At 46.0% G+C, this 24,083-nt stretch overlaps 4 protein-coding genes across 4 annotated transcripts; all 4 read right to left on the bottom strand.

Moving 5' to 3' along the window:
* Positions 1–5,982: 5,982 nt before the first annotated feature.
* On the bottom strand, positions 5,983–7,252 carry LOC120105648 (tuliposide A-converting enzyme 2, chloroplastic-like). The gene has a single exon (XM_039118305.1). The coding sequence runs from the start codon at positions 7,176–7,178 to the stop codon at positions 6,222–6,224; it is 957 nt and encodes a 318-aa protein (XP_038974233.1). The 5' UTR covers positions 7,179–7,252; the 3' UTR covers positions 5,983–6,221.
* Positions 7,253–12,517: 5,265 nt separating this feature from the next.
* Positions 12,518–18,021, bottom strand: LOC120105653. Its single transcript, XM_039118322.1, has 2 exons — positions 15,799–18,021; positions 12,518–12,835 (listed from the first exon to the last, which is right to left on the bottom strand). Exons 1-2 carry the CDS (start codon positions 18,019–18,021, stop codon positions 12,518–12,520), a joined length of 2,541 nt encoding a protein of 846 aa, XP_038974250.1.
* Positions 18,022–18,240: 219 nt separating this feature from the next.
* Positions 18,241–19,071, bottom strand: LOC120105652. Its single transcript, XM_039118321.1, has one exon. It carries the CDS (start codon positions 19,069–19,071, stop codon positions 18,241–18,243), a length of 831 nt encoding a protein of 276 aa, XP_038974249.1.
* Positions 19,072–21,622: 2,551 nt separating this feature from the next.
* Positions 21,623–22,105, bottom strand: LOC120105647 (probable carboxylesterase 2). Its single transcript, XM_039118304.1, has one exon. It carries the CDS (start codon positions 22,103–22,105, stop codon positions 21,623–21,625), a length of 483 nt encoding a protein of 160 aa, XP_038974232.1.
* Positions 22,106–24,083: the final 1,978 nt, after the last annotated feature.

The following is a 24,083-nucleotide window of genomic DNA, read 5'->3' as shown; positions in this document are numbered from 1 at the left end:
TCTTTTTCCTTGTCTTTAGGAAGCTGATTTGCCTCGGAGTCGACTCGGACCTTATTGGAGTCGACTCGGCTAGCTTGGGAGTCGACTCGGAACTACTTGGAGTCGACTCGTTCACAGGGTCTTCAAGACTGTGTCTCTGCCTTTCAGACTGTTCTTCTCTAGGAGTCGACTCGGACGAACTGGGAGTCGACTCGGCTACTGTGGAGGATTCTGCAATCTCATTGTTAGTACGCAATTGAAGCACATGTGAGCTAATCTGAGATTTATCATAAATAGTTTCTAAAGTATCCCAGATCTCCTTAGCAGATAAGCATGCAGAAATTTCATTAAACTTCGTTTCATGAATAGCACAATATAATATGTTCATAGCATTAGCATTCAATTGTGCTAAGTCCTTTTCATTAATAGTTTTAGAGAGTGTATGAAGGTCATTTATTATGATTTTCCATTAATAATAGTTTTGTGATTGAATAAAGATGCGCTTGCGTGCTTTCCAATATGTGTAGTCTATGCCATTAAACAGTGGAGGCCTATCAATTAACTGTCCCTCTCCTAGAAAACTATCTATTTGAGTTGTCATGATCTTTGGCTCTTGATCGTGAGATCAATAATTAATCTTGAGCACCTGCTCTGATACCACTTGTTGCCCAGTAGATACAACCCAAGAGGGGGGGTGAATTGGGTCTTTCAAAACTTTTATGCTACTTCTAAAACTTTTTGATTAACTATGCTAAGTTGTATAGATGCACAGTGAAAGTTAAACTTAGCAAGGGTTTGATGTATAGACTTCGACTTGATTAAATATGCTTGCAACTAAAGGATGTGCGGATAAGAATTAAGCAAGCAATTTATCTAAGTAAGTAAGTGTGTTAGTTAGACAATAACGAGAGGCATTACAAACACAAAGGACATATAGTGGTTCGGTGCACCCCAGCACCTACATCCACTCCCCAAGACCTCTTGGGAATTTCACTATAATCCTACCGATTACAGCCGGTTGTTTTACAAGCTCACAACCCAACTTGTTGTTTTACGAGTGCACAACGAACTCGGTCGGTTTTCCCAGGCTCACCGACTAGAACCACTCCGATTGTTTTCCCGGGATCACAATCGAACCCTACTCGTTGGTTTTACCCTCGGCTCACCAACAAACCTAACACAGTTGGTTTTCCCTTTGGCTCACCAACAAACCTTACACAGTTGGTTTTCCCTTTGGCTCACCAACAAACCTTAACCCCTTGATTCAATCCCTTGATTGAATCAAGTTACAAGATATTAAAACAAAGTATAAAACAAAACAAAGCTTCTTAAACAAGCAAATATGACAATATAAACAAATTGAGTAAAGAGAAGCCCTCAAACGAGTTTTGAAGATGAAGGAGCTCGGCTTCTTCTTTACTTGACCCTCTTCTGATTTGGCACGAAGTAGAGGATCACCGAGGCAGCACACGGATGGAGAGGAAGCTTTGGGATTCACTTGGATGCTCTTCTTCTCTCTATTTTACTTTGAATGGCCCTTTTGTGCTTATGGGAGATTTCCCTTGTAATCTCTTTGGAATCTCTTTCCTAAATGATCTCTCCCACTTCCATACTTTCTCCCCTAGCTCTCCTCTTGTTTTTATAGCTTTTGATGGCGTGGAAACAAGAATCTAGCCGTTAGAGACAAAAATAGAGCCGTTGGACACAGTCTGCACTTCCTGACAATATTACCGTTGGGATCGGAGTCGACTCGCGCGATCAGGAGTCGACTCGCCTGTTGCAGGAGTCGGCTCGTGCTTTACTGGAGACGACTCGGCCACTGTTCCAAATTTGAATTAAAGTGCATGCCTTGACTGGGAGTCGACTCGACTTAACCCGGAGTCGACTCGCCAACATCTGGAGCTGACTTGGCAATTTCGGAGTCGGCTCATCCCATGAATCCAGAGGACATACTTTCTGATTTTCTTCCTCGAGTCGACTCGGATTCTCTTGGAGTCGACTCGGCTCTCAGAGCCCGAAAACTGATCCTCTGCATTTTTGGGGTCGCGCTGCCTTGGAGTCGACTCGAACTGTCTTGGAGTCGACTCGCCTCTCAGAGACGAAAATACCGTCTTCTATCTTTGGGTTGCGGTGTCTAGGAGTCGACTCACGTATTGCGGGAGTCGACTCGAATCTCAGAGTCAGTAAATTGGTCTTCTGTCTTTTTCCTTGTGTTCCTCTGAGAGTCGACTCTCACTTTCTTTGGAGTCGACTTGCCAACCATCGGAGTCGACTCGCGTTCCACTGGAGTCGACTCGAATCTCAGACCCAAAAACTGCTCTCTGACTTTTCTGCCTGTGACTCCTAGGAGTCGACTCATACTTCTCTGGAGTCGACTCATACTTCTCCGGAGTCGACTCGAATTCCACTGGAGTCGACTCGAAGACTGTTCTTTTGAATTTTTCTTTTGATTTTACTCCTCCAATTTGAATCCTTTGAACTTTAAACTTTGGGCCAATAAATTGTAGCTTTCTTCCAACTTGAGAGCTTTGGAGGCCTTCTTGTGTTCTTCCAACTTGCTATGTTCCTTGCAAAATAAATATCTTTCTCCTTGCAACATAAACATTAGTATCTATACTTCAAGGTTTTGTGATCATCAAAATCAATCTATGAATCAATCTTTGGGTCATCAGAGGTTCTTCAAAAGATGAGAGAAGAGATTGGCTTTGGACCAAGGCATGCAGATCAGGGGAGTAATGGTAATTCTGGTTCTGCTGATCATGCTTCATTATGATTGCTTTTGCCTTAGATGATAGGTCTTTGTATTGCTAGAAGGAATGAAATCTCTGTTGATCTCTATGACATACTTTTGGACTTTAATTTTGATGGATTTAGGACATGTTGATGCCTATTTTGAATGACATGTTAAATAACTTTTGCGTAATATTGAATGCCTTTGCTACTAATGATATTATTATTATTATTATTATTATGAGCCAATCAATGTACCAAATGTACCAGGTTATTGGAATATGATCAGTGACCAAATTTGGTTACTGAATTGTTTACCAAGAATTGTGACAAGAAGCCATAAACTTAGTGACAGAATTTTGGTTACTAAAAATTGATTTTGCTCAGTGCATTGTGACAAATTAGTGATGGTAACTTTGGGACCATGTTTGTGACGACTAAATCTATCACTGAAGGTTGTGACAGATCAATGACCAAACTATTAGTTAATTTTTTATTTTGTTTTAGGTCCTATTGCATATATTGTTTATGATTTTGATTATCCTGTTATGTCGAATAGCTATTCTATCTCAGTTGAAGACTCAAACAAATCAACATCACATCATATATTGTGATAAGGTAGATAAATATGACATATAGTTTTAAAAAATTACTTTATTATCTTTTTATATATGTTCAAACTATTATACTAATACCATCATTTTTATTGTAGGGTGATTGGAGCATTGAAAATCACATGATGTTATTATATTAAATTGAACCATTCTGCTTAATAGTTTATGATATTTTTCTAAAGATAACTATGTTTATTGGATGTATTTAAAGTTTATCTTTGAATTAGATTAACTATGGTGGATGGTGGTTGTGTTTTTGATACTATTTATATATACATTTAATTCCTTGGTCTTTAATATTGGATTTTATAAATCTAAAATAGTATTATAGTTTTACTTATAATAATTGTGTCATTATGATGAAATCCAAATTTAGGAGCTCTAGTGAGGAAGTAAGCATATATTTATTATTTTTTTAAATGATTATTGTTTAGGAATATTCATGCATCTTAATTGACTTTCTTATTTTCTCATATTTGTATGTAGGTCCTTCTATTATGAGTATGGATAAGAATGCATTCATGTTAGGTGGTCATTCGAATTCTAAATATAAGATGCATATTATTTTTTTTAAATATCGTATAGTTTAATTAAATAAAATTAAATATAAGCTAAGTTTTGGATTATGATTATATATCTTTCTTGTAAGAAATATTAAATAAAATTATAATTTTTTAATTAATTAAAGTATGTCATTGTATTTATTATTTTTAAATTTTTACTTTTAATAAAGTTTAGCTTCTTGCCTTTAATGAATGCTTGCTAAAATTGTAATTTTTTATTGAATATATCCTTTATGATAATATCATTATTTTTAGTTTTTATTATTGAATTCTTGCGTTTAATGAAGTTTTTTTATTTTGATTATGGCTTCTTGCTTCAATTAATGCTTGTTAAAATTATATTTTTTAATTGAATCTATCCCTTATAAGCACGTTACTATTGCTGATTTTTATCATTGACTTTTGTTCAAAATCTAATTAATATCCAAAATAGTATTCGATTTATATCTATATTCGTATAATATATATATATATATATATATATGCTTAACATCCAATTTGTATCTATATCTATTTATAATAAATATATATTTGGTTAATATCCAATTAATATTCATATCCATTTAGAGTAAATATGGATATTAATTTTGGTCTCTGTTAAATATCCATATTTGTTGAAAAATATAGATATGATGTAGAATTGTAGATTTACTAATATCCGATCCATTTTCATTCTTGGATTTCATCATGTGACTAAAGGAAATTGGTACATTTCAGGATATTATCGCAATACATAAAAAGTTCCTAATGTAAGTCAATTTTGTTATGACACATAGTCTTGAAGATTTTCTTGGTGCCATATTTGAGCTTTAACATATTTCCCTTTTATGGTCTATATCATGTTTTAAATATTTATATTTCAACAAGCTTCAAAATGAAGATAAAATATCGGCTCCGCCTATCTACTCAAAACTACGAGAACTTCAACTTAAAAACAACATTTAAAACAACAATCATCATGGCAATCTAAAACAAGTACTTAGACTTCATAAGGGGTACATAAACTAGTTTTTGCTCTCTAAGTTCTTTTTGAGCTACAAAAGGTGTCAAAATTAAATAATGACTATGAGAATAAATAAAATCACTCCAACAAATGGGAACATTAGCAGCACATTTTTAACTAGAAAATATTAAAAACTATTGCTAAAGGACACTTTAAAAGCAACATTTATATAAAAGCGCTGGCCTAGTATGCTGGTTTATATATTTTTGCATGCAGTCAGGTCAAATCGTTGAAGAATATCCGTTTTGCTATTCCATTGGTGAATGTCTAGGTTAATCCAGTGGACCTAATATTCTACCTGGTAAAAACACTTGTTATTCCACTGATCAAACTATTGCTTCTAGTTCTTAATTTAGAATCTCTCAGGAAGTTTGACATTCATTATTGCCATTGAATTGTTAGTGTTTTATCCGATTCCCCCTACGATTCATACTTTTTCATTACAACTGCTAAGAAATATTGAAATACCAAAGAGATTGAATACATGATGAAATAATGTCACCCTAGACCTATTCTCCATATCCAAGTTCGAAAAGTATGTTATGGTGGCGTTTACACCCCATCTCAATCATTTAGCTAGTATTTGTGAGTATGCACTAGTAATAGCCGAATGCTGTTAAGTTTAACAAGTAGCATGCTTACTGAAAATATCCATTAATGAATTAAGAGGGCTGAGAACCGCGAATCCTGGCCATTTAAAGGTTGGACCATAGACCTGATAATTAGGTCACGAGTTCGTCATTATGGTAAGTAGACCGAGCTTATATAAAGACTTCAGGTGCAAGATCTCAGACGTAGATCCAAAGCGCAGTCTGTGCAAGAATGCAAATTTCCTTTCGCAATTCCCTCTTTTGCTTCTTTTTCTGTTCCTTATTTTTTCTCTATTTTTTTTCTTCCCATCCTACTTTCCTTCGAGCAGCTGATGGAAGCTTTTGGGTCACACCTTCATTGATAATGCTACTAGGATAATGCTACTAGGAATCTTCAGGCTAAGCTAGGTCATTGGACCTGGAGAACGATATTACCTCTTGCATACCTCGATTCCAGACCCACTTTTGTTATCACCCTCTAATCATATTAATTAAATTTTGAGTATTTAAAATTATTGCAAATATTTGCATGTCACTTTATTTTCCAACATATATAAACAAAGGGCCACCCAGCAGATTACAAATGGACCAATACATTTCAATGGCTGAATTTTCAACCTAATCGAACCAGTCTTCTCTCGTCACCCCATTCCAAGAGCATAAACACCAAGAGCATAAGTCCAGCCAATAATATTCCAGAGTTCTGCAGGCCACATCAGTTTCGGGACCCTGGTGCGACAAATCACGCGCAGTTCAAGAAAGCAACCACGCGCTCCATCTTGGCCACGGCCTTCTCGCTGGTGGGGTCCAGGAGATGGAACACATGGCCCATCCCCTCCGACTCCAGCAGCTCCGCCTCCCCTCCCCACCCGCTCCCCTTCAACCCCTCGTAGTACGCCCTCCCCCTCTCCCTGATAAAATCTTTCTCCGCCACCGTCACCAGCACCCGCTCGCACGGCAAACCCTCCAACCCCGGCCCCCCCTCCGCCAGCGGATTAATCCAAGGGTCGTCGGCCCCGGTCGTCCCCGGGCACGCGAATCCCCACAACTCCTCCGTCCTCCTCCTCGGCTCCGGGTCCGTGCTCTCCGATCCCACCGGCTTCGACCCCCAGAAGAACGGATGGACTAAAAGCAATCCTTTGATCCGCATCCCAGATCCGAGATCTGTCTTCCCGGCGCGCAGCGTCACGTTGTGGGCAATATTGGCGCCGGCGCTGTCGCCGGCCAAGAAGACGCGGTTGAGGTCGCCGTGCTCGGAGAGCCAAGGCTCGGGGCCGCCGCTTCCAGCGGCGTGGGAGGCGACCCACTTGGCGGCGGCCAAGACGTCGTCGTACGCGGCAGGGAGCGGGTGCTCCGGGACGCGGCGATAGTCGACGGAGACGGCGAGGATCTGGGCTTGGGAGACGAGGGAGTTGAGGTAGTTGTGGTAGGTGGGGGAGAAGGCGGTCTCGATGACGAAGCCGCCGCCGTGGATGTAGATGAGGACGGGGAGCTTGGTTTTGTTGGTGGTGGTGGGGAGGTAGAGGCGGGCGGAGACGCCGGTGGATGGGTCGATGGTGACGTCTTTGGAGGTGACGCCGGTGGCGGGGTCGACGGAGGCGGGGACGACGTCAGTGCCGACGAGGCGTTCGATGCGGCCGCTCTTGTAGATGCGGATGAAGGGGGCGAGGTCGAGTTGGACTTCGGTGTCGGGATCCATGGGAGGTGAAGATGGAGAGAGAGAGGAAAAAAAACTGGGAGATTGGTTTGGGCGTGGCTCCGGGCACTCCGCGTGGCTTTATAGATAGCAGATGGCCGTGTAGAGACAAGACCACAATAATAGATACAGACAATACAGTCAGGAGTTACGGGCTACAAGACAAGTAGATGAATTTGCTTGGCTAAAAGAAGGTGAATCATTCTTTTCGAGCGAAAGATCAACCCGACCCCGTCCCAATTCTCAAACCTACCGTTTAGCGTTGATGGGAAATCTCAGGTACCTGGAAAACTCTGGAAATATAGACAAATTCCACCGGAATACATTGACTGCAATTTTAGCCAAATAAATTCAATCCCGTAATAGCCTTATTGAGATCCGTGCAGCAGATAAAAAAATCAAAGTTTTTTGAGAGCTGTACAGGATGCAAACTACCCTAGAAAGAAGATCAATTACTCCTTCGTGCCAAGGATACAATCCAAATCCAATTGGGACGGCTTGTTTGGATATTCTTAGTTGGAGTAAGCATAAAAAAAATAAACAAAAAATTTTATATCTATTTGTTTAAAAGAGAAGATAAAATCAATATCATTAATTGTAGTGTTGTTTATTTTTTTCAACTAGATTACCGAATGAAGGTAATCTAAAATTATCATTTCTTGATGGAAACACCTTCATTTAGGTTATATTAACATAATATAGTCTAAATTTATCATTTCTTGATAGAAATACCCTTACTTAGATTATATTAACATAAGTGAGGCTAATCTGGCATGGATATATGGTAATCTTTCTTACCCATAAGAAAGATAATAAAATAACTGGTAGGTTCTAAATCTATTTTCCTAAAAGAGAAGATAAAATAAATACCCTCAGAGGATGGTATTAATTTTTCCATAATGGATTACCGAATAGAGGTAATGTAAAATTACCAATTCTTAATGAAAATACCCTTACTTATATTATATTAATATTAATTATATTATATAATTAATATTAATTATGTTGGTATATCATATTAATATTATATTAGTATATTATAAATATGTTAATATATTTATTAATAAATATTAATTATTAATAAATAATTAACAAATTATTATTATTTATCAACAAATCTAACATAGGATTTATTAATAATTAATATATTTATTTATATACCCAAACATACTAAACTCTATTTATAATAAAAAATATGTTTTCTAATATATATACAATTAATTTAAAAATATTTATTAACTCTTGTAAATATATTTTAATATTCAAAACAGCCAATATTGACAATGTTATGTAAGTGGGCTATAAATAACTAACAAATAGACTAAAAAAAAAAATTATTACATGAATTGTTTATTTAAGGGCATAGATAGAAATTTGGCAATATTTCCATATAAGATTATCTCCAACAAAATTTAGTAATCTTTTTTCAATATCATTTTTTAAAGTAATTTTCCAACCAATCAAATAAGATAAAAGTTATTTTTTTCCATAAGTACTTTTTTAGATAACAATTTTCAAGATTCATCGGATTACACATAATCTGATATACCCCAACCAAATAAAACCTTATAGCAATATTTGGCCCACCAATTCATGAATCTAGCAAAAAAATCTAGTTCATCAATAAAAAAGAGAATGAATGAATCCCAATTCAGCTAATTGGTTAAAGGAAGTTGCATTCCCATTCTGATTTTATGGAGGAATAAGGATATTTCAACTCTCCAAAACTCAATTCCAACTCTCCTCTAGTATCTAAATTTCATTCGAATTTCGATTTCAGTAATAAACCAAATATATCCAAATATATAGCTATTCTAATTTTATTTTAATTTTTTACTTTGATTCCAATTACGATTCGAATGGCGAATAAACACTCCCAGACGAGAAGAGCAGCTTCTAGATGCTGATGGAAGTCTTGACCTAAACGACACCTAACGAGCTTTGCTGAAACACAGGAAAAAGGAAGCCCAAATAACGCCGTAAGTGGCAGGCGTCGGGTGCGAGGGAGTAAAAGGCCGGACCTGACGACGAATACTCATGTTTCAACGAGCCTTTTTCACGTCTCGTCTCCTGCATGGTCCCGCCATTTTGGATGTTAGCTCTTTGCTCAAGAATTCATGCTTGGGATGTTAGGTGTTCAAGTGTTGGCTGTTTGCCGTGATTTGGAAATTCAGAACCTTTTGCCTAATTAGCGCTGCGGCTGAACTGTTCGCTTGGCCTTCCGCAAAAAATATCTTAACAATGAGATTAGATTTGAAGCAAGCTGCTTTCACTACGTAAGCTGTGACGTATGCCTCAAATTTTCTCATTGGAATCAACAAGATGGAACTGTTTTTCTTTCACGTTTCTTTGTTTTTTTCGAACTGGACACCTCACGTTTGACGCACTGGAACCTCACATCGGATACATCCACCTTGAAATACTGAGAAGATGACATGTTAGCTGCCATATTTCAAAAGGACTGTAAAGTCTTCGGAGGTGCGAAAAGCACGGCCTTACTTTTAAAACAAAGAAAAAATAAAACTAGCAATATCCTTATTTTTAAAACAAAAAAAAATTAAAACAAGAATGGTGATTGGAACTATATAAAAATAAAAATAAATCTCATATTTAAAGTTATTTGCCATTATTTTTGACATATTGAGAGCTTATTTCAATGATTAGGACAAAATTTCTACAAAATTTGTGAATTGGACCAGTACCACCAGCAAAATTATAGCATTACAAATTGGGCTAGGATTATATTCATAAATACCTAGAAATAATTTAGAGTGAGCCGGCCAGAATTTCATAATGAGAAAAAAAAACACAAAATTCGAATCGGCCCACTTTAAAGCTATTCTTGAGCATTTATGCATATAATCTTAAGTTAGCCTAATCCTATAATTTTACTAATTGCACCAGTCCAATCCACGAATTATATAAAATTTTCAACTCAATTATCCAAACAGAATTTTAATATTGTTTTTCACCAACAACAAGGCTTCCAAGGACAAAAACACATCATTCATCCAAGTTTCCATTGATAATCTCTTATTTTATTTTTATAATTATTTATCAAAAAATACACTATAGGTATTAAGGCTGCAAATGGGTCGAGTTGACCCACTTAGATCCGACTTGACCTGTTTTGAAGGACCCGTCGGGCTGGGTCGGGTTTTAAAATTAGACTCATTCCATTTTTTGGGTTGGGTCTGGATTTATTGAATTCAGACCTGACTCGACCCATTTGAAATTTGGATAATTTTAAATTTTCAATCCTACGACCCGACCATCGATCCAAATCTGTAAAATTATTTGGGCCCATGGACATAGATGGATTAGCATAATCCGGACCCGACCCGGATCCTAATTTTTTTGGTTGGGTTCGAATTATACATAGACCCGACTTGAATAACCCATTAGGTCAAAAATTGTAGCGGTAGACCCGACCCGATCTTCTATCAGATCGGATCAGGGTCCAAAATTATGATCCGAACAAAAAAGGGGATTGGGTCGGGGTCGCTCATGACCCGACACGACCCATTTGCACCCCTAATAGATTTGGAGACAATAGGTTAGGTCGGGATGATATGATAAAAGTTTGGGTTTAGTATAATCAAATGTGGGTAGATTTAACCTACATTTTAAATTCCTTTGAGATGAAGCGTGTGGACATCGCAAGAAAACGTGAAAGAAATTCATCAATGAAAACAAAAAAAGGAGGAAATTGGAAAAAAAAGAGAAAAAATGCACGCAGGAAGAAGAAAAAGAAAAAAGAATGAAAGCTAACAAAGAAAGCAAAAATTTAAAAAAAAAAGAAAAAAAAGAAAGATATAAAAGGAGTGAGAAGAAATTAAAGAAAGAAAGAAACGAAAGGAAGAAAGAGATATGCCTCCAAACCGGCTACAACTCATCAGAAAATCCAACCAATTAAAATACACCATGACGCCAACACATGATGGATCGGGAATGGCCGCTAGGTGGGTCCAACGCCATACCACCGAGCTTGCATATCAAGAGCTCCCCATAGTTAGCCTCATCCTAACAGGAGGACCCAGTGATTATCAAATGCCACCAATGTGATAGGCAGAATGTCATCCGCGTGCGAAGCATCTACAACCGATGTCTAGGTCGTACTCAAGCCATTCACTTCTAGTCGACCCATATGCCCTAATTCTCTAGTAGTAGGTATGCTTCTCTATCGAACATACACAAAATGGTCGCTCATGACCCGACACGACCCATTTGCACCCCTAATAGGTATGGAGACAATAGGTTAGGTCGGGATGATATGATAAAAGTTTGGGTTTAGCATAATCAAATGTGGGTAGATTTAACCTACATTTTAAATTCCTATGAGATGGAGCGTGTGGACATCGCAAGAAAACGTGAAAGAAATTCATCAATGAAAACAAAAAAAGGAGGAAATTGGGAAAAAAAGAGAAAAAACACACGCAGGGGGAAGAAAAAGAAAAAAGAATGGAAGCTAACAAAGAAAGCACAAATTTAAAAAAAAAAGAAAAAAAAAGAAAGATATAAAAGGAGTGAGAAGAAATGAAAGAAAGAAACGAAAGGAAGAAAGAGATACGCCTCCAAACCGGCTACAACTCATCAGAAAATCCAACCAATTAAAATACACCATGACGCCAACACATGATGGATCGGGAATGGCCACTAGGTGGGTCCAACGCCATACCACCGAGCTTGCATATCAAGAGCTCCCCATGGTTAGCCTCATCCTAATAGTAGGACCCAGTGATTATCAAATGCCACCAATGTGATAGGCAGAATGTCATCCGCGTGCGAAGCATCCACAACCGAAGTGTAGGTCGTACTCAAGCCAGTCACTTCTAGTCGACCCATATACCCTAATTCTCTAGTAGTAGGTATGCTTCTCCATCGAACATACACAAAATGGAGGATAGAGGAGGTAAGAAAGAAGGCTAAAAACAACCTCCTATTTTCTAATTACCATACTAACTTAGACATCAGAGGGTCTCTTGCTGAATACATTCCAGCTAGAGGATTTCTTTGCTCTGTGTTGTTTTAGGTCGGAAGGTTGCCATCTGACTAGGATCTCAGCTATAACAACTAAGCGCTGCTCACCTTCTCCAATTCCAACCAAAGTAGCCGGCCACCGAGCTCTCTAGCGTTGTCACGCTTCTCGCGCTAGAGGAAGCGTCCAGAACATCCTAAGAGGTTTCGTCTCCTAATCACTATAAAGTCTCAAAGGGTGCAGCAACACCTTCTAATCTCTAGCCAAACATGCTGGAGGTGTCCGACGGCTCTTTACAGTGCCTACGGAGGGCTCCACTCCCGCCAGAGCCATAGATAGTTTCGGTGGCGACCTTTGAACATTTTCAAGCACATTTTCGATATATCCAGGCACTAGCTACTGCGATCCAACATATGCAGTAGCCAGCCACCCCAAGCGGCCACAGCAGCAAGAGGTCCACAAGCAGGATCATCGAGAGGACCAAAATTGTCGAGTCAACACTCCCCATCTCAGGGTAGGGGGCAAGTGCCTCCCAACCAGCTTTTTTGTCATTACAGTTTTGACAAGGCTCCACACAACCCCTACAACTAGCCATGGAGTCATGTGCAGGAGGACCCACCTCGATCCACCGACTCTCTCTCTTGCGAGAAGTCAGCCTCCAGCCATTCCTCCTCTCATCGACCTAACAGGGCCTCAACCATAAGTTCAAGGAGATGCACCAGCACCTCAAAGATCTGCGGCAGAGGGTTAATCTACATAAGTCCGCCATCTTTTTCAGCCCTAGGACTGAGGGGAGGGTGCGCTGAGAGATCAGGGCGACTCGAGGATACAGGAGCAGACGGGGGCCCTAGTGTATCTTGGGGTTCTCATCACAGGGAGGAGGTTACGGGTGGCAGAGTGCTCTATCTTACTGAAGAGGGTGCGGAGCAGATTAGAGGGATGGAGGGCATCATCACTTTCTATGATGGGGAGATTGACGTTGATCAGGTCGGCTCTATGTTCCATGTCTATTTATTTGATGGCTCACATAGCGGTGCTGAAGACTGTGCTGGTGGGGATTGAGCGGCTTATGCAGAGCTTTCTTTGGGGCTCCTACCGCGGGGGGCATGGGATACATCTGGTAGCTTGGGAGAGAGTGTGTTTACCACTGCGGGAGGGTGGGTTGGGGGTGCAGTCACTCTTGGTGCGATGCGAGGCCCTCTTGGCACGGAGGGCGGTACAGTTTGTCTTGGAGCCGCACGGTCACTGGAGCTAGGTTATGATAGCCAGGTACGGTCGAGCGGGTCTCGAGGGCCAGGCGATAGCCCGGCGGAGGATATCCTTTATGTGGCGAGAGATTGGGAGGTATGTGCCTATGGCCCTGGCGCATTCGAGGTGGTTGATCGGCGACGGACGGAGTATTGATGTGATGGAGGACCTATGGGTGGATGCAATTCCCTTGAGACTATGGCCGACGACTCTCAGTACTGAGGCGGGGGAGGGACTCCGAGTTTCTGATCTGCTCTGGCTGGGAGAGGCGGAGTGGGATAGCGACAGGCTGGGCCAGTTGTTTGGAGAGCATCTAGTAGAGCGGGTTCGGTCGATTCCCCTTCCGGGATAAGCAGGTCCAGATGTCAAGGTCTGGAGCACCACCTATCGAGCGAGCATTGGGATTGGTGAGGTTGCCCGGCTTCTTCAGCCAGGCTCACAGCCGGGCCTAAACTATGGCTGGGTGTGGAGGTTTGGGCTACACCAAAGGATTGCTCTCTTCCTCTGGAAGGTGGCCTGGGAGCGGTTGCCGACATGCTCAGTGTTGTGTAGACGAGGTATGAGCCTTTCCCCCTCATGTTCGGACTGCGGGGTGGATGAGTCGGTGGATCATGTTCTATTCCACTGCGTATGGGCGAGAGGTGTTTGGAGTTTGACTGGGATCCCGGGGGACACCTGGAGTGGGAGGGATTCCTTCCTGGAGGAGGTTCGGATTTGGGCTGGTGCTCCTCAGATGCGGGGATTGGCTATCACAGCGTCTTGTACAGCATACCAGATATGGCTAGCTAGGAACGCCCGGGTGTTTGGTGAGCGCCGGCTATCCCTACGATTTGTGATGGAGCAGGCTTGCGCTCAGGCTGCAGAGATTATCCAGGTAGAGCCAGCTTATAGACCTTTGATAGCTCGGGACATCTAGAGCTCCCACATTGCTTCGGCAGCTCCACATAGGGTATTCTTTACTTAGGAGACCCCACCCTCGAGTTTCCTCAAGATCAATTTTGATGGCTCTGTCTTGGATGGTGGCAGGAGGGGAGGGGCCGGATTCATTGTTAGGGGCCCGAGTTCTGATGTGGTGGCAGCAGGGGGCCGTCAGATTTTTGATATTTCTGTTCCAGGGGCAGAGTTGCGAGCGGCCTGGATGGGCCTATCTTATGCGCGGCGGGTACTCTGGGGGAGCTCGATTTTTTTGGAGGGTGACTCGGCCACGGTGATTAACTGGATCCGTAGGGGCCCGGGTAGTCATGGATGTGTTCATCCCTTGCTTCGCGATATTTGGATGATGGTGAGAAAGGGGGTTACATTACAGGCCATGCATGTATATTGTGAGGCCAATGGGGCGGCCGATTGGGTGGCTGCATATGTAGCGAGCCACTCAGGAGGCATCCTATGGGCTGAGGAGAGAGAGATGTCCGGAGTACTTCGGAACATTTTGTATTCCAACTCTTTAGGATGTATTCGTATCTGTGATGTATGAAATGCCCGTTTTAGCAAAAAAAAAAGAAAAAAAAAAAACAAAGAGCCCATCATAGTATCTTCGGAACTTGAAAAGAAAATATTTGATAAATTCTACTTCAAAGAGCATAACAAAATAAAATCTAGGATGAATAAGAAGCTTCCAGCCCATATTAGTCATCTCGAACAACATATGCTGCTCTCCATCAGATCTGTCATTTCCGCTTTCCAATAATATATATAATACGGCAAAAGAAAAATCAATCTTGATAGAGGAAAGAAATCATGCGTTCCATCTCCTTCAAAGCCTTCTTTTTTTTTTTTTTTTTTGCTAAAGCGGTCATTTCATACATCACGGGTACGAATACACCCTAAGGAGTCAGAATACAAAATGTCCCGAAGTGCGCCGGGCATCTCTCTCGCCCCAGCCCATAGGGTGCCTCCTGAGTGGCTCGCTACATACGCAGCCACCCAGTCGGCCGCCCCATTGGCCTCACGATATACATGTCTGGCCTGAAATGTAACCCCCTCTCCCACCATCGTCCAAATGTCGCGAAGCAAAGGATGAACACATCCATGACTACCCGGGCCCCTACGGATCCAGCTAATCACCGTGGCCGAATCACCCTCCAGAAAAATCGAGCTCGCTCGGAGTACCCGCCACGCATAAGACAGGCCCATCCATGCCGCTCGCAGCTCTGCCCCTGGAACAGAGATATCAAAAATCTGATGGCCCCCTGCTGCCACCACATCAAAACTCGGGCCCCTAACAACAAATCCGGCCCCTCCCCTCCTGCCGCCATCCATGACAGAGCCATCAAAATTGACCTTGAGGAAACTCGGGGGTGGGGGCTCCCAAGTAAAGAATACCCTGTGTGGAGCTGCCGAAGCAATATAGGAACCCCAGATGTCCCGAGCTATCAAAGGTCGATGAGCTGACTCTACCTGAACAATCTCTGCAGCCTGAGCTCTGGCTCGCTCCATCACAAAAAGTAGGGAAAGCCGACGCTCCCCAAACACTCGGGCGTTCCTGGCCAGCCATATCTGATACGCTGTACAAGACACCCTGATAGCCAATCCCCGCGTCTGAGGTGCACTAGCCCACAGCCGAACCTCCTCCAGGAAGAGATCTCTCCCACTCCAGGTGGCACCCAGGATCCCAGTCAAACTCCAAACACCTCTCGCCCATACGCAGTGGAATAGAACATGATCCACCGACTCCTCCACCCCACAGTCTGGACATGAGGGGGAAAGGCTCATACCTCGTCTACACAGCACTGAGCATGTCGGCAACCGCTCCCAGGCCACCTTCCACAGGAAGAGAGCAACCCTCTGGTGTAGCCCAAACCTCCACACCCAGCCACAATCTATGCCCGACTGTGAGCCTGACTGAAGGAGCCGGGCAACCTCTCCGACTCCAACGCTCGCTCGAGGGGTAGTGCTCCAGACCCTGGCATCTGGACCTGCTGATCTCGGAAGGGGAATCGACCGAACACGCTCTACTAGGTGCTCTCCAAACAGCTGGCCCAGCCTGTCACCATCCCACTCTGCCTCTCCCGGCCGGAGGAGATCAGAAACTCGGAGTCCCTCCCCCACCTCAATGCTGATAGTCGTCGGCCATAGTCTCAAAGGAACTGCATCCACCCATGGGTCATCCATCACATCAACACTCCGTCCGTCGCCGATCAACCACCTCGAATGCGCCAGAGCTATAGGCACATACCTCCCAATATCTCGCCACATAAAAGATCTCCTCCGCCGGCCTATCGCCGGGCCCTCGAGACCCGCTCGGCCATACCTGGCTATCATAACCTGGCTCCAGTGACCGAGCGGCTCCAGAACAAGCTGTACTGCCCTCCGTGCCAAGAGAGCCTCGCGTCGTACCAAGAGTGACTGCACCCCCAGCCCACCCTCCCTCAGTGGTAGACACACTCTCTCCCAAGCCAACAGATGTATCCCATGGCCCCCCCGGTAGGAGCCCCAAAGAAAGCTCCGCATAAGTCGCTCAATCCCCACCAGCACAGTCTTCGGCACCACTGTGTGAGCCATCAAGTAAATAGGCATGGAACACAGAACTGACCTGATCAACGTCAATCTCCCCATCATAGAAAGAGACGAGGCCCTCCATCCCTCTAATCTGCTCCGCACCCTCTCCAATAAGGTGGAGCACTCTGCCACCCGTAACCTCCTCCCTGTGATGGGGACCCCGAGATACACCAGGGCCCCAGTCTGCTCCTGTATCCCCAGAGTCGCCCTGATCTCCCGGCGCACCCTCCCCTCAGTGCTAGGGCTGAAAAAGATAGTAGACTTTTGTAGATTAACCCTCTGTCCAGACATCACACAATACTCTGTCAGCACACCCTGGAGGGCTCTGGCATCTGACACCCTCGCCCTGGCAAGTAGGAGACAGTCATCTGCAAATAATAAGTGTGAAAGAGGTCGGGCACCCGGGGCTGGGCAATAGGGTGCCAGCTCCCGGTTCCCACAAGCAGCATGCATAGCCCGGGAAAGAACATCCGAGCAAATAATGAACAAAAATGGGGACAGAGGACATCCCTGGCGAAGTCCCATAGTAGCACGGAAGAAGGGCGATGGCGTGCCGTTGACCAGAATGGAGAAGCTAGGCCCCTGCACACATCCTAGAATCCAGTCAATCCAAACCCGGTGGAATCCAAAGCTCTCTAATGCCCGCCGTAGGAAGTCCCATCGGATCCGGTCATGGGCTCGCTCCATGTCTAATTTTACTGCCATCAAACATCGCCTCCTCGAGGCTCGCTGCAGATCCCCCATCATCTCCTGAGCCAGTAAAATGTTGTCTGAGATACTCCTCCCCCCCACAAAGGCTCCCTGCTCCTGACTAATGATCCGTGGCATCAGGCTCGTCATCCTCCCCACCATGATCCTCGCCACCACCTTATACAAGGTGGTACACAAACTAATGGGTCTATAATGACTCGGTTCCGAAGCGTCCACACGCTTCGGTATCAATGTGATAAAGGTGGCCTTCCAATCATCTGTCATCCCTACATGGCTAAAGTAAAACTGAACTGCCTCCACCACTGCCCTTCGAATAATACACCAATATCTACGGAAGAAGAATGGTGGGTAGCCATCCGGTCCAGGGGCCTTGTCCTCTGCCAGACCCCAAACTGCCTCCTGCACATCCATCTCCGACACTGGCCGAATCAAGGCTGTATTCTCTGACTCATCCACTCTGATCTCCGACCGGAGGAGTAGGCCCGTCTCAAATATCCCCCCATCCTCAGTCCATCTAGACCTGAAAAAGTCGACTAATACCTGTCTAACTGCCGAACCCTCCTCCACACGGTGACCCACCCCAACCCTCAAGGAACGGATCATATTCCTTTGCCTTTTAATAACTGTCGATCAGTGAAAAAAATTGGTATTCCGGTCACCATCCTTGACCCACTGAATTCTGGACTTCTGTCTCCAGAAGATCTCCTGCTGGCGCAACAAGGAATGATGGGAGGCTAGTGATCGCCGCAGATCCACCATATCGGTCTCCGTAAGCTCCTCTCCTCGATCCTCCCGCCCCTGGGCGTCCAAAATCGCTGCCTCCACCTCCTCCAACCTCCTAAAGACATTGCCGACAGTCTCCCGGTTCCAACGCCGAAGCCGGCGTTTGGTGAGCTCCAGCCTGCGTGACACCCTCTGCATAGCGTCCCCTCGTACTGGCACACTCCACGCCTCCCTGACTACATCCCATGACTGGGGATATGACAGCCACAACTTCTCAAAACGGAAGGGGCTATGGTGCACCGATCCTGCCTCTGTCGATATCAAAAGAGGGCAATGGTCAGAGGCAATCCGAGCTAGATGACTAACCTGGTAGGCTGAAAAACGCTGGATCCAGTCTGGGGATGCAATGGCCCTGTCGATCCGCTCCCACACTCTAGCCTGCCCGGATTGATTATTACACCAGGTGAAACGAGGTCCAGAAAAGCCGAGGTCCACCAATCCATTCCTCCCCACAAACTCACGAAACTCCCTCCTATCCACCGAATCAGAGTATTGTCTACCTCCTCTCTTCTCCTCTGAGCTTAAGATGCAGTTAAAGTCCCCTACCACCATTGTTGGTACTCCCTGGGTCAACAGACTAGTCAATTCTCCCCAAAGGGTTCTCCTTACCCTGTAGTCGGTGCTAGCATAAACCCCACACAACACCCACGGGAGTTCATTTGGTTCTGAAATGACCATTACCACTTGCTGAGAGCACTGACAAAATACATCCACAGAACCTAAACCCCGCTTCCACAACATCAGGATGCCTCCAGATAAGCCCCGGGACTCCACTGCAAAGGATTCCCAATCTTGTGCCACTCGCCGCTGAACTCGACGTAGTCCGTCACCGGATACCCGTGTTTCACAAAGGAAGCAAATTTCAGGATTATGAAGCTGTACTAACCTCTTAAATGAGGAGAAAAAGGAAGGTTTGGCGGCCCCCCTATAGTTCCAAGCTAGCACCTTCATAAGAACTAATTGACTTCCCCTGCACCAGGAGCCTGCTTGCCTTCCTGGATTGAGGCTCTCAGCAAATCTACAACCCTCCCATGATCCAAAATCGGAGACCCCTGTCTTGAGCCCCCGGACACGCCCCTTGTCACAACCGCCCCTACTAGCAAATTGAGGCTATTCTCTGTAGTCGGGCTGCCCAGCTCCTCTGAGCCACTTCTCCCAGCCACAGTGGTCGACAGAGCATGGGAAGAGCTCGCCACAGTCTCTGCAAGGGGCCAAGAAACTCCCTTCTCCTTGCCCAGCTCCACCATGAAGGCTTCATCACCCTTTCCTCCTTCGGCTCGAGCCGGTCCACCGACATCAGCCGCAGCCACCGGCGGCATCAACCCCCCCCCGACTCGACCGCTCCGTCCGGCTCAACGTGGAGCCTCCGACATCCGGGGAGGGGGAAGGGAGCAACACCCTGGCAGAACACAGCCCATCGTCTTCAGGCTCCGCCACCGGCTCCGCCGTCGACTTCACCCCAAGCATCGGCTCCATTCCGCCCACCGCAGCACCGCCCTCAACCGGAGGAGCAATCGGTCGCAGCGCCATTGGAGACTCCGCGACCCCACTGCCGGGACCTCCGGTCGGCTTCAGTCGAATAGGCGCCCTCGCCGGAGGTAGGGAGGCACTCCGGAAGTGTCTCCTCCCAGCCTCCCTCCGGCGACCCTCCAGACCATAGATGGAGGACGATGAAGTAGCTCGGGATAGGCACTGGGCCGGCCCCGCCCCCCGCGCTGGACTGGGCTTGGACGGGCTCCTAGCCCGCTTCATTGGGCTTGGGCCCTGACCCATAGCCGACCCATGGTCCGCCTGATGGGCCGACTCATCCGGGCCCGACTTCAGGCCCATCTCCCCAGCTGAGTTCCGGGCCAACCCAGTCAACCCGGCAGCACACCGAGTTGGGCGAACTCACCGTTCATGGCCTCCGAGCCGCTCGCCTCCCCCGTCGCCGGCGACCTCCGTCTAGCCACCTTGGTTGGCTTTTGCCACCCCTCTGTGTCAACAGGCGACTCGGGAGAGCACGCCGCCACACATGGAGAGCTCGGCCCCGGCTCCGGTGACTGGCGAACCGGTGATGCTTCACCCCTAGACTCAGTCGTCTTCTTCACCGGTCTGGTCCCCCTAGGCTGCCAGATCCTGGAAGTAGACAGCCACGGCCCAAAGGGGAGCCGATTCCCCTCTGATAGACCTGTCTTCACCGCCTCCTCCCCATCCTTCGACTTCGATGACGAAGCCTGCTGAGCACCATGGTCGTCCACAGCTGCAGGCGTCACTGGAGCTGGGGGAAAGGGACAGGCGTCCTCTCCATGACCAAGACGGCCACATTTATAGCAAAACCCCGGGAGGTTTTCAAAGCGAAAGATCTGCCAGTACAAATCGGAACCTACCCGGATGAATGTTCCCGGTCGGATCGGCTCCCGCGCATCCAGTTCCACCTTAACTCGTGCGAAGCCCAGTTTCCGGCCGAGATCTGTAGTTTTGTCCAATGCCAGGGGACGGCCGGCCTTCGCTGCAATGTTCCAGATCATGCCTTTCGACCAATACTCCATTGGCAAGTTGGGAAGTCTAAGCCAAACAATAAGCCGGCTGAGCTGCCTGTTATCCGGGACAAAATTCGGTCGCCACCTCTCCATAGCAAGAAGTTGGCCGGCAACTAACCACGGTCCGGCCTCCATGGCGGCTTCCCGATCGTTCTTCGTCCGAAAGCGAAATGCAAAAGTGTCATTTGATAGCAGGAATTCCTCGACATCATAGTCGAGCTTCACCACCATCCGCATCTCCCGGCGAATCCACTCCCCTAGCACCCGGCGACCCGCACTCCGCACGATCACCGCGGTCTCCCTCCACGCCGCTCTAGCCAGCTCCCCCTCCTCCGGCGATATCTCCACCACATCCGTGAAGCGCAGTTTTAGGGCTTCCAAATCCGCTTCCGGGATTTGGTGATTCGTCCAAATCGGCGGCCTCGTCGTCCCCTTCGTACCCTTCGCCACATCCGCCCACGACCGAGCTGACGGTTGAGGCCTCACCGGCTTCTCGCCCTGGCCCACCGCCGGCTTCGCACCCTGGCCCACCGCCTCTGTCTTGGGATCGGTTGGCGCCATTCGTATAGCCTAGGTGTTCGACCACCGGGAACACGAGGTTTGATGCCGGACCCACCCAGTTCCCCACTTCCGCTACACACACCCAGTGTTTGAGAGAATACCCCACCCACCGCACGAAGATTGGCACACCGGGCGCGCATCCCAAGTCACTCACTCTCTCTCCTAAAGGTCCACTCCCTTTCCCCACTCTCTCTCTGCAATCCACTCGCTGTTGTCGCCTTTCTCAAAGCCTTCTCCCCTGTAGGATTTTGGAGATGGAACACATGTTCCTCCCCCTCCGACTCCATCAGCTCCACCTTCCCTCCCCACCCGCTCCCCTTCAACCCCTCGTAGTATGCCCTCCCTCTCTCCCTCAAGAAATCCCTCTCCGCCACGCTCACCAGCACCTGCTCGCACCCCAACCCCTCCATCCCCTCCCCCCTTAGCGGATCCACAAGCGGATCCTCCAACCCCTTCTTCCACCCGCACACGAACCCCCACGTGCTCTCCATCCTCTCCCTCACCCGCGGATCCCTGCTCTCCATCCCCACCGGCTCCTTCCCGCAGAAGTACGGATGGATCAACACCAGCCCTCTGATCCTCATCCCACCCCTCAGCTCCTCCGCCCCGGCCCGCACCGCCCAGACCATCCTAAGAGGTTTCGTCTCCTAATCACTATAAAGTCTCAAAGGGTGCAGCAACACCTTCTAATCTCTAGCCAAACATGCTGGAGGAGTCCGACGGCTCTTTACAGTGCCTACGGAGGGCTCCACTCCCGCCAGAGCTATAGATAGTTTCGGTGGCGACCTTTGAACATTTTCAAGCACATCTTCAATATATCCAGGCACTGGCTACTGTGATCCAACATATGCAGTAGCCAGCCACCCCAAGCGGCCACAGTAGCAAGAGGTCCACAAGCAGGATCATCGAGAGGACCAAAATTGTCGAGTCAACACTCCCCATCTCAGGGTAGGGGGCAAGTGCCTCCCAACCGGCTTTTTTGTCATTACAGTTTTGACAAGGCTCCACACAACCCCTACAACTAGCCATGGAGTCATGTGCAGGAGGACCCACCTCGATCCACCGACTCTCTCTCTTGCGAGAAGTCAGCCTCCAGCCATTCCTCCTCTCATCGACCTAACAGGGCCTCAACCATAAGTTCAAGGAGATGCACCAGCACCTCAAAGATCTGCGGCAGCATCAAGCTAATCAAGACCGAGACGTGAAGTTCACCATTGAACCCCCATTCTCGATAAAGATAATGGGGGAGCTTGTTTTCCCTGTTTCAAGATGCCACATCTGGAGATGTATGACAGCACCTCAAACCCTCTAGATCACTTAGAGAGCCTCATGATGCTCTAGGGTGCCTTTGACGTGGTGCTGTGTAGAGCTTTCCTAGGTATCCTTCGAAAGACAGCTCGATTGTGGTACATCGGGCTACAGCCAGGCTCAGCCATTCATTTGAGCAGCTCGGCCAGATTTTCTCTGCCCACTTCGTAAGTGGCAAAAGGCCAAGGAGGAGTTCAAACACCCTTTTCGCCATCATGCAGCGAAATGACGAGTCCTTACAAGACTACATTAGTCGCTTTAATGTAGCTACCTAGGAGGTACACGACCTGAATCACTCGGTCACAATGTCTGCCATGAGAAGCGGCTTGAGGACTTTTCGATTTCTTTTTTCTTTAGAGAAAAGATTTTCGAGAGACTACATTGAGCTATTAGCCTGAGCAGACAGGTACATCAACACCGAGGAAGCCATGATGACATGGCGAGAGTTAGCTAGGGGCGACCCACCCAATAGAAAAACAATGAGCAGGCCCTAGATGACTTGACGCCCCCTGCTAAGAAATCTAGAGGGGATGAAAAAGTCTCCTGCTGATCGAGAAGCTCTGTTTAGAGGTTTGGAAGATATACACTCCTGAAGATTCTGCACCAATAGATTCTTATGAAATCCGCAACTGCAACTATGTGAAGTGGATGCGGGAGATGAAGTCTACAACTTGTAAGGACATGACGTGATACTACCAGTTCCACCATGACCATGGACATGACACCGAGAACTACTTCCAACTAAAAAATGTGACTAAGGCCTTAATTCAATGGGGCTACCTCGGCACCTATGTTCGAAACCCTCAGGGTCGAGCCAATTCTGGTTGAAAGCGACCCTCTTCCGGGTGAAGCCTGAACCAACCAATGATTGGAGTCATTAGCACCGTAATCAGTGGAATAGCTCCTGGTGGAGCTAGTTCGTCTGCAAGAAGAGCCTATGCACGAGCCATTTATGTGGGAGCTCATCGATGAAGAGACCTAACGGGAAAGGGGTGCCAACCCCCCATGACGATGTCGTTGTAATTTTTCTTACTATTGCAAATCATGATGTAAAAAGAATTCTAGTAGATAATAGAAGCTTGGCGGACATCTAGTTTTACGAGACCTTTTCTAAAATGAATCTACCAATTGATAGGCTTCGGAGGATTACCTCCCCACTGGTCGGCTTTTTTGGGGACTAGTTCTAGTGGAAGGGATCATCACTCTCCCTATCACAACAAGACAGGTGCCATAGCAAACTACAATTATGTTGGATTTTGTCGTCGTTAAAGTCCCATTAGCCTACAACACCATTTTAGG

This window comes from Phoenix dactylifera, unplaced genomic scaffold (genome assembly GCF_009389715.1).
Source record: "Phoenix dactylifera cultivar Barhee BC4 unplaced genomic scaffold, palm_55x_up_171113_PBpolish2nd_filt_p 000333F, whole genome shotgun sequence".
Lineage (NCBI taxonomy): Eukaryota > Viridiplantae > Streptophyta > Magnoliopsida > Arecales > Arecaceae > Phoenix > Phoenix dactylifera.
Note: the sequence above shows the minus strand (reverse complement) of the source record. Positions and strands in the feature narration are given on the sequence as shown.